Source organism: Aptenodytes forsteri, unplaced genomic scaffold (assembly GCF_000699145.1).
Source record: "Aptenodytes forsteri isolate BGI_AS27 unplaced genomic scaffold, ASM69914v1 Scaffold707, whole genome shotgun sequence".
Taxonomy (NCBI): domain Eukaryota; kingdom Metazoa; phylum Chordata; class Aves; order Sphenisciformes; family Spheniscidae; genus Aptenodytes; species Aptenodytes forsteri.
The window spans coordinates 1,090,410-1,101,101 of record NW_008795363.1 but is presented as its reverse complement, the minus strand read 5'-3'; the positions used below and the strand labels follow the sequence as shown (position 1 = coordinate 1,101,101).

Sequence of the window (10,692 nt, the reverse complement as noted above, 5' to 3'; positions counted from 1 at the left end):
CAAGGCGTGGGCCAGGGCACTCTTGGCCTAAAAATTACCCATAATATCATGTAGTTATGCTAGCTGTGACCAGCAGGTGACCCCATGACCTTGCACACTAAAAATATGGTCACTGCAGCTTGGGCAGAAGACAAACGGCCAGAGATTTATAAATGCTCAGGCAGCTATCTTCAGCTGCAACCAACTTATCTCAGCTCTACCACTAGAAAAGAGCAAGACTGATGCTCTCACCCTGGCATATGCTGTAGCTTTTCTTCCCTGGGGCTATAGAAGCAAAAGAAATCACATAGAACATGGTTTTAAAGTTAAAAAACATGCGAAAAAATTAACCAAAGTGAAACCACTTTCAATGTGTCAGAGACCTCCTTAGCAAAGACTTAAACACAGTGCTCACTGTACACATTCTGCCCAATAGTAATTTTATTGTGTTAGACTATAGGCAACAATACTTACAAACTTCCAAAAGTGTTTTTTAAATGAACTGAGGCCCTGATACATTTTGAAGCCTTAGCACGTGCTCAGTAGTTAGCACTACCTTGATCTCTTCCTCTAGCTGCCTTTTAAGTTCTTCTATTTGCTGTGTAATTGCCTGCTTGCTTCTGGACATTTGCAATGTTATGGTTTCTTTCTCTTCGAGTTGACGGCTTAGTTCACCTGTGACAAGAGAAGATAAGTTTCCAGTACTGTCCAGATTAAGCAGCCTGAAAATATTCATATATAAATAATAATCAGTAAGAGACAAGTGGAATCACACAACATTGTTTATCTTAACAGCTGTTACCTTTATGTAAATACTTTTACCATTCTTATTTTACAATTCTCATTGCATATATTTTTTTACCGTTATCATCTTTACTCTTAGAGTAATGCAGGGCTTAGTAATGAAATTATGAGACAGATGTAAGTCTCCTCCAACACTTACCTATTCTACCTCCTTCAATGTTACTCCTATTCTGCTTTAATCATGAGTTTTACTGTTCATTCAGACTTCCACATACACATGCTTAATGCACAATTCTCTCAGCTTTAACTACTTAAGTGCATAGCACTTAGTTTCTCTACGGTTTCAAACCTTCCTTTCTCTTTCCTTTCTTGTTTGTTATCCCTTCTAAATTTCTTCTATACTGACATCCTTTTTTTAAAAGAACATTAGGGAAATTGGCAATCCTGTCTCTAGGTCTAGATGTTTCTCTTCAAGTTGTATCACTCTTTCTAGCTTATTCTGTGTTTTCTTCCCATTCCATTTTACCATACCTTCTACTAAACACTTTAATACTCTCCACCACTTTGCACAGGTTTAGTAATTTATTCTGCTTTCCTACCCCTGTTATCAATATTTACTTGACCGCTCCTTTCTCTGTTCTTCCACTCTGGAAGATATAATACTTAGCAATATTCCTACTGATTCCAGGTAGGTTTCCCTACTTTTTTCCACACAGGCATTTGCAATATATAGTGTGGTGCATTTGGGCACCCAGTGCTACAAGGAACCTGATTCATCGTTGCTGCTGCCAGAGGACCAGAGCTACCTGTGCTCCACCAGGACTGGGTGACTGGCACATGGTATTTTGTCCTGCCCATACCTGAGCAACTCCCCATCGTCTCCCAACTTACGGATTGCTAGTGCTGCCAGTGCCATTTTCGCTTTACCTATCTGTGGGGCAATTTGACTTAAGGCAGTCATCAAGGAGGCCATATAATGATCCCTTGGTGCATGATGTTTAACCTGGCTAACAGCTGGTGTAGCACAAAGGCTAATCAGTTTACCTATTTCATTCCTACTTTTTAAATGTTTGAAGCAGATTCTAAAAGTCCAACCCACAACTGTACTTTCTTTCAGTGGCCCAAGGTCTGCAGCTATCTGTCTTACATCCTCTGGTGTCATTTCTTTTAATGTAACAATACCAGTTTGATCTGCAGTACCTCTCTGTCGTGGGATGGTGGCAGTAGTCATTGCATATGCTGCTATTACCACCTCCTCTTCTTTTTCATTCTCATATGTATTATCCCAATAAGTGTCCATGCATATGTATTATCCCAATAAGTGTTTTCTCCTGACTCCCATTCTAATTTTCCATCACTTCCTGCAGATCAGCAGCTCTTTTTCATTTTTGCATCCCAATCTGCTTTTTACAAGCATCTGATTTTAGTTTCACATTTTTTATGATCAGTTGCCTTTGGAGCTCTCCCTTGCTCTGGGGTGAAGCATTGCACAGTATGTTTTAATCCTTCAAAATGCTTGTGTTGTTTTTCTTTCTTTTTCTAAATTCACTTGATTCTCTAATTCCAATTGTATCCCTTACAACATTTTTAAGCCATTAGATGATATTCCTTTTCTAAAGACAAATTTGCTTTAGAAAATTTGCTTAATTGTTTCTTTTAAAACACAATTTTCATGTTGAAGCAGTATGATTTTACTCTGTCACACTGGCTTAACTGACACAAAATGCTTTAACAGCTTGCCATAATTGGTCCTGTGATACAAGAGAGATCTCCTGAAGCTTAACTTCATAAGCTTTACAATAACTGGAAAACATTTACTCTACATCAGCCTCTGTCCTGTGGGCTGAAGTAACACCTCTCTCCTTTCTTGGAGAGATGCTTATAGCCCATGCTGTCATCTCTAGAATTCTTGGGTCTTCCTGTAACCCTCCAATATCATCTTTTTCAGACTTTTCCTGAGCCATTTTAGATTTTTTCCTCAAGCTTTCAATTTCATTCTAAGATTTCCCTTGAGCACTATGCACAATGACGTTACAACAAACTGGTCAGATTTACAGAATCATCTTGCAAACAAGATCACTTCAAAAAGATCACTCAGAAGAAAAGAAGAAAGAATTTGGTTATGGTCTGTGTGTTCCCACATGACATTCTCCATCAAAAGGTGTTGTAAATTCCCTTTTCCCTGATAAGGGATGGAGATGGGGGAGTCACAGATTACAACCAGTATTTATTTGAACACCTTTTATTAATTAAGTTGCTACAGTTATTAGCCTCGAGCTGTTATCATTAATGCCAGGCAACTTTGAAGACAGCACATTCACGTATTTCTTCACAGCTCACTCACACACACACATTCACCCATATCTCCCTAGTAGGAGCAACACCTGGAAGGCCACCCCCAGTTCTTTGCTCAGAAGCAGGGGATCATACTGACGGGCCAGTGCTTGGTCAGAAAGACCCTCAGGGGCTCCTGTTTTCATCAGGTGGTATGTATAATCCTGTAGTCTTTGCACAACGGCAGCCACCACTCTCTTGGATGTGGTCCCAGTTATACAACCCATTGTTGACGCTGGTGTTTGCCAGTGGTCTTGGGCTGATTTGACAGGTCTTGGTGTTCTGAGTTTGGCAGTTCTTGTGGATTCATCAGGACCACTAGCCTCCAGAGATTACCAGATTTTGGGAGACTTTCACGTGCTATGCCGCCTTTGGTCCGCTGTTTCCTTGTAACTATATCTCCATCCACATACAGATGTGCCTATAGAGCTCGTTCACATAAATTCATATAAATTCACATAAAAAGGGTTTTCATGGCAGGTGTAGCCCTATGGCTCAGCTGCTAGAACAGTATATGTCAGCACTCCCTGATCTGCTGTTGGGTAAAATCCCTAAAATTCAGAAGGTTAGTTTAAGCCAATTCAGTGGCATTTTAATTTGAGATGTCTGACCTTGCAGTCAACCAGACCATTGAAGGAGCATTCACACTCGTCACTCACACTGTTCCAAGATGTCTGCGTGGGAGCAGTAACAAGCTTCATAAGGGAGCACACACACAGATACTGTACGCACAGTGAACATGTGCACTCTTGGAGGAGAAAGTGCAGTTCTAACAGGTTGCTCAAATCATTTGGGACTGTCCCAAATTCCCAGTCCCCCTGCATGGAACCAGCGAGCTATGTCACATCATTCTGGGAATCATTTACCTAAGCAAATAATGCTTGCAATTGGCATATGAACTTTAAAGTGTCACTCATGAACTAATTTCCTTTGATTTATTTCTAATGTTGTCTGCGCCTGTACCAATGAGTCTGGAAGTAGAATATGCACTTTGGGAACAATTAGTTCACTCATGGTACATGTCAGAGGGTCTCTCTGCTACTGAAGAGAAAAAATATCCCCTCAGCAGATCTTTGTGCCTTCCTTACCGGACTCTGTCTGGAGCTGGGCTTTTTGTATCACCATCTCATTCATATTTCTCTGGTTTTCCTCAAATTTGGCTTTCATATCTCTCATCTGGTCTTCCAGGGTGCGGCACATTTTTTCCAGATTAGCCTGAAAGAGAGTAAGAAAGTGGAATCTGTGTATGTGTGTTTGTATTGCATTAAATTCCCACCAGACAGAAATATTGCCAATTCAAGTATTTCACTTATAAAGGAACACCTTGGACTTAGTAATGGTCTCTGTACTACTGGCCAAGTCATCAATCTCCATCTTCAGCTCGCTCTTCTCCTTCTCCAGCTTCTGCTTCACTCGTTGCAGGTTGTCGATCTGCTCCCCAAGCTCAGCTGTGCTGTCCGCGTGCTTCTTCCGCAGGGCGGCAGCCGTGGCTTCGTGCTGCAGCGTGGCCTCTTCGAGGTCACGACGCTTCTTCTGAAATTCTGCCTCACGCTTCTTGTTAAGTTCGGTTTGAGCAGTGGTGGCTCCTCCAGCCTCTTCAAGTCTTTCCCTGATTTCCTCAAGTTCATTAGCCAGCTCATTACAATGCTTCTCTGCTTTTGCACGCATTGCTTTCTCACTCATGGTCTCCTCTTCCAGCTCTGCAAGATGGGCCTATATAATGAGGAAATAGCACCTCAGGAATTAATAAGGGAACAGATAATTCAATGCTTAGGTTAACGCATAATTGCCATAGTAGAATACCAAGACCATTGTTTTGGAGACTATAAGCAAAACAAAGCCCCTTTGAATTTTACTGTTTTGCCATTGTAGGCGAAGGCTTACCAACAGGAAAAGACTTATGGATCAACTCATACTAACTTTGCCTCACAGCTTTCTGTTGTGTGGAGAAAATTATTACAACTTATCAAGGTAATTCCTGTGACTCGGTCAGAGATTTTATCAGTGACCAACTGTGGACAAGCATTATTCATGCTACTACAGTTTAAATAAGCAAACAGTAATGATGAAGTAGTTACATAAAGTCTCTTGCCTGCAATTCTCTGATCTTCTTCTGCAATTGAATAACTGAATTCTGCTGTTCCTCAACTTTATTTTGCATCTGGTGAAATTCAAAGTCCTTCCTGTGAAGGAAAAGTTCTTTTAATAAAAAGAAAATATGTCCAGTTAAAATCAAATAGTAAATTTGCCACTAATTTTTTTTCTCATACTTCCTTAATTTTTCATCTAAATGTTGTTTATCATTCTCCAGATCCACTATGTTTTCCTGGGCAAGTTTCAAGTCTCCCTCAAGCTTTCTCTTTTCTCGTTCAAGATCCATACAAACTTTTCTTTCCTGTTTTAAAGATCCTTCAACCTGTAACATAAACATATATAAAGATGACTGATGGAACAACTGAAGAATCTGCCCCTTCTCCTTGTGTTGAACATGCTTACATGGTTCACTTGTTGCTCCAGTTTGATCCTGGCTTTGGTGAGGGTATTAACTTTGTCCTCCTCAATTTGCAGGTCATCCAGTGCCTGCTGGTGGGCTTCCTGCAGGGCCTTCTTCTCCTTGACTAACTTCACAATAGTCTCATCCAAACCTGTCATTTCTTCAGTTAGATTTTTAACCTATTGTAAGGCAAAATACTTGAAGGTCACTAATAATTTTGGCTTTTATATAGGCTAGCGATCACACAAAGGCAATAAACCCGTTGCTAGACTACCAAAGAGACTTAATTAGTTGCATTATATGGTCAAACTATACAATCTCTCTGCTTATATATCAACCCTTCTGAAGTCACAAAGCAATTCTGAACTTTCATTTTAATGCATTTTTGCATGCTTATGGGTTGGTTTTCCTGCACAATAGAGGTGACCAAATTTAACACCAGGCCCGTAGATTTCCTTATACAACATTGTGTTATTGTTCAAGTTGACTGCACCTTTACATCTTATGTATAGACAGAGCAACTATTATTAAACATGCAAATGGCAGAAATAAAAAGTACCTTGTTTTCCGTGGCGTGCTTTTCCTTTTCAGCCTTGGCCAATGTTAACTCAAGGTCATCAATATCTTTCTTTAGCTCAGAGCATTCATCCTCCAGTTTCCTCTTTCTGGCTGCCAGATCAGCCTTTATCTCCTCTTCATCCTCCAGTTTTTCCATTACCTCCTTTATTCTTGCTTCCAGCTGGAATTTTGTTTTGATCAGCTGGTCACATCTTTCTTCAGTATCAGCCAAATTTTCATTTTCCTTTTTACAGAAAACAGAAATGCGTTTCATTGTCACACATTGGAACTGACACTTGCAGAAATCACCTGCTCATTATGCAATTGGAACATGAAATAACAGAATTTCCATTCAGCCCTTTCCTGAACACTCAGACAAAACTGATGTAATCTGAGGAGCCAAAAATGGTTTTAAATTACATACAGCCTGTACTTGCAGCTGCAGGTCCTTTTTCTCTTGCACCAGAGTCACCATTTTTTCTTCCAGTTCTTTCCTCTTGATTTCTGATTTAGCCAGTTCTTCTTTCGTTCTCTCAAACTCTCCCTTCATCATGGCCATTTCTTTCTCAGTTTCCACACTTTTTAACAGGGGTTTTATCTTGAAGTACAACTTCATCCAGGGCCAGTGCTTGACGTTCATGAATGCACGGATGTTGTACTGGATGCAGAAGATGGACTCCCTGAAAACAAAGCGATCCATCAGTACTGTGAAAAAAGCACTTCTTTGAGAAACCAGACCTCGCAGAAGACACACACCTTCGGTCTAACATTCTTTTCAATTCAAGTCTCCTGAGGTATCCCCTGCATAAAGCCTGTGTCTGTGTGATCAGTTGTCCTAAGCAATCATCTCGCATCTCTTCCAGGACACCTAGCAAACCTGCCTTGAAGAACACCTGCAATCAAAGATCAGAAATCAGTCATTGCTGGTCTTATATTTTAATGCAATGAATGATTTCTCATTGTGTGGAAAAATTAAATGTTTACCTTAGTGTGTCCAAATTTGTACTGAGTATGATCTATCTCAATGGAAGACAGCAACTTTTCACACGCCTTCTTGCTATCAATAAACTGTCCTTCTGGAATGACACCAGCATTCAGAAGGTGGTATCTGACAAAATAAAGGAAAAAAGCCTGTCAGTATCATTTTAGTGCACAGGATGCTACAAGAACAGCTGTCACTTTGAAGATACAGAGGAAGTCTGAGTCTGACTCACACCTCAAGCCTTAAATAGCAAACCAGAAGCAGGTCAGTTCAGTAGGTTCCCAGCATGTATTACGGCCCTCACTGAGACTGAGAGCATGAACGGTCTGTTCTCTGGACCTGAGAGACTCTGCTCACCTGTGTCACAGTCATTTACAGTAATCTAGGGGGCCAGCTCACTGGGTTAGCTGTAAATTAAAAAAATAAATGGATTTTAAGAATAGGGAGACTGCTGCAATTATCTAATCTGACCTCCTGTATAACACAGGCACACAGTCCTCCCAGTGCCTTGTTCATCCAGCCCCCATCTTCTGATTAATCTAGTACATATTTTAAAAAAAAAATAAATTTCAATCATATTTGAAGTCTTCAAACCTTGAGAGTGTCCCAGGTAAGCTATTCACCCTCACTGTAGGAAAGGTATACTTCACTTCTACTTTGACAACATCCTTTTTCAGGTCCCACCCTTGGACTCTTGCTTTGAGTCTGTCTTTTAGATGACAGGTTCCTGCATATTCAGAAATCTTTACACCTGTAGGTTCTCTACACCACAAACAAATCATCTTTAAACATACAGTTTCATGAGTTAAATAGTTTGATTTAAATCTCTCACTGCACTTGAGTTCACATTTATCCTGTAGCTCTTTTCTGAACCATATCCAGCTTCTCGCATTCCTCCTGAAGCATGTAAACCAGAATCACAGTATCTAGCAATGGACTTCCTAATCCTACGCTGAGAGATTATCCCACCCCCTATTCTTTTCAGCATGCCTCTGTTTACCCATACACAAATCTGCCCACCCACATCACTGCCTGGGGAACTCTTCTTCAGTTAGTGCCCAAAATGCCACTTCTACCCTTTTCAACGTCCCTGCTCTCCAGGATACCCTTTTCAGTGCTGTAAGCGTGGTGTACTTTCTTTGTCCTTAGAGATCTGACCCTACATTTGCCTTTGTTCAAATACAACAAGCAGATGACCCCATCTGGGTTGCCCTAAATTTAGCAAACCTTTATAAATGTCTTATTTGCATGGCAGTTCCTGAGTTAAAATTGTTTTGTTGTTTGTTTTTTTAATCTATAAATTAATGTAGCTAAGGTACTATAGAAATGTTAGCATGTAGAAATGTTAGCCCTTTACAAAATGAAAGTGCCATGTGGAACTAATTTAGGTGTCCTGCTGAAGTCTGTTTTGTTAATGTAGCTACATTAGCCACTCAAGCTTGTAATTTCATCAAAAAAGTGGTATCAGGTTTAACACCATTTCCTTTCAGTAAAGCCATTCTAGTCAGAATTCTTCAAACAATCTTCAAACTTCTACTAGATAGTGGATGAATATAGGATGTGATATAGACCACCCTACATATTTTTGCTGAAACATGCTTGTGTCAAATTTGGGAATTTAAGCAAAGAATACCCAAACATTCAGATGAACATAAATGAAGTGAAAATAGGTTTTGGCATACAGTATTCAGGAAGGCACTTGGGTGGACACTGCCCACACAGACCCTGCTATTAGATATGTCTTCATACTTTCTATAGTTGTTAAATATTAAAATAGTCTTTTCCTAAGAACTATATCATTGACTTGTTTAGCAAGACTCTTCTCTCAAATGAATTGGGCTCGATGCAAACACAAGAATGTTATTACAGACCTTTGTTTAAAATCCCCATATAATATCTTGTTAGGAAATCCTTTCCTGCAGATTCGAATGCCTTCCAGAACACCATTACATCTCAGCTGGTGCAGAACAAGCTTGTGATCCATCAGGCCTATGACAGAGCAACATGGGGATATATTGATTTTTCTAGCATTGGTCAATTGGTCTTTCTGCCAAGTTCTAATCTATGTTTTATGAATTACCTGGGGTCTTTGTTTCATTGGGAATGATACAACGCACAAAATGAGGATGAGTTGTTCGCAAGTTGGACATCAGCTTATTTAGATTTTCCTGTAAAAAAGAGATCATTTGCAATCTCTATATTACTGCAAGACATAATGCAAATATTCTCAATATGATTTGACTCTGACGAAAAATAAAAATTCAGAAGTTTTTCCTTACTATTCTAGTGAATATTCTACAATCCTGTATAGGCATCAGCAAAGTAAATAGCTACTAACAGTGGATACAACTGATAAACTTTCCTCCCGTCTTAAAATGAAAATGTGTCCTTAGCGGTTAGAAGCTAATCATAAGAGCTATTAAACAGGATGAGGACAGAAAGAAATGAACGATATTCCGGGATACCAATACTGGTCTTTCTTGATCAAATGAGCTGTTGATCAAATGAATTAATGGGTTGATTTGTTGTTTTTATTACTTAGATATATTAGTTAGGTATATTTAAAAGAGAATTGAGCCACAAAATCCATGTTTGTCTATGGCATCAGAAGTCATCTGCTCTGCAGAATAGTTTTTGTTAGCATTGCATTTCTTTAATCATCTCATGCAATAATGACCTACTCTGAGTATGGCCCACGTCACAGCCAGATGGATGCTGCACTCCTCATCCTGCCAGGAAGGGCTGAGCCTGTTCCTGGCCCCAGGATATAGATGTGTCACAGCAGCATCAAGGGGCTGCAACATGTAATTTGTGTTGCCCACACTGACTGCAAGGCACCAGTTGCCACGCAATGCCCTGTACTCAGAGAGACACATCCTGGAAGAAGCCAATTACAGCCAAATAAGGGAAGGATGCCCAAAGCCTTTGGGCTGTCTTGAAACGGTGCAACCTGATCAAAGCACATGCCTTCCCTTCTCCATCATCATCCTATTCGACCTCATGAGCAAAGCAGAATTCAAATTAACCTTTACCAAAGCCCAAAGGTAACTTTCAACAGTATCGTATGGCAACAGAGAAAGTGGGAAAGGTGAACTAGTGCAGACAGGTCTGACAGGATTGCCTTCTCGGCATTTTCTGCAGCTGGCCCATGCTGTGCCAGAGAACACACCTACCCGAAAGAGTACAGAGACAGTTTGGAAAGAAGAGCCCTTTTTCTTGGTTCCTTTCTTCTTGATATCACCACCTTCAGCTGGAAAATGAGATGACAGTCCAACTGAGGTACTGCTGTAGATCCCTTTGACAGCATTATAATCGTGCATCTAATACATACAGCACAAATACTGACTCAACACTGATTCAAGTCAGGTGATAGCTACAGTTGGAAACACCAGACAGGAGACATAATCCTCTGATCTTACCTTCATCTATGGAAGCAAAGGTGGCATAAAGACTGCATAAAATTTTCATAGATGATTTCTGATACAGCCCCACAACAGTTTCGTTCAGGGGGTTTTGTTCTTCCTCAAGCCAGCCAGAGATGTTGTAATCCACCATGCCAGCATAGTGCACCAGGGAGAAGTGGGCCTCAGCCTTGCCTTTG

At 40.3% G+C, this 10,692-nt stretch overlaps 1 protein-coding gene across 1 annotated transcript in view; it reads right to left on the bottom strand.

The window, feature by feature from the left end:
- Positions 1-10,692, bottom strand: part of LOC103899679 (myosin-3-like) — a 24,605-nt gene that overhangs the window by 4,448 nt on the left and 9,465 nt on the right. The window contains exons 15-29 of the mRNA XM_019472314.1: positions 10,511-10,687; positions 10,265-10,335; positions 9,172-9,259; positions 8,963-9,080; positions 7,094-7,217; positions 6,866-7,002; positions 6,534-6,789; positions 6,111-6,353; positions 5,554-5,730; positions 5,328-5,473; positions 5,150-5,240; positions 4,381-4,770; positions 4,146-4,272; positions 536-654; positions 1-27 (exon numbers count right to left, since the gene is read on the bottom strand). Of these exons, the coding sequence (XP_019327859.1) occupies positions 1-27; positions 536-654; positions 4,146-4,272; positions 4,381-4,770; positions 5,150-5,240; positions 5,328-5,473; positions 5,554-5,730; positions 6,111-6,353; positions 6,534-6,789; positions 6,866-7,002; positions 7,094-7,217; positions 8,963-9,080; positions 9,172-9,259; positions 10,265-10,335; positions 10,511-10,687 (2,291 nt within the window). The remainder of the gene's footprint in view (positions 28-535; positions 655-4,145; positions 4,273-4,380; positions 4,771-5,149; positions 5,241-5,327; positions 5,474-5,553; positions 5,731-6,110; positions 6,354-6,533; positions 6,790-6,865; positions 7,003-7,093; positions 7,218-8,962; positions 9,081-9,171; positions 9,260-10,264; positions 10,336-10,510; positions 10,688-10,692) is intronic.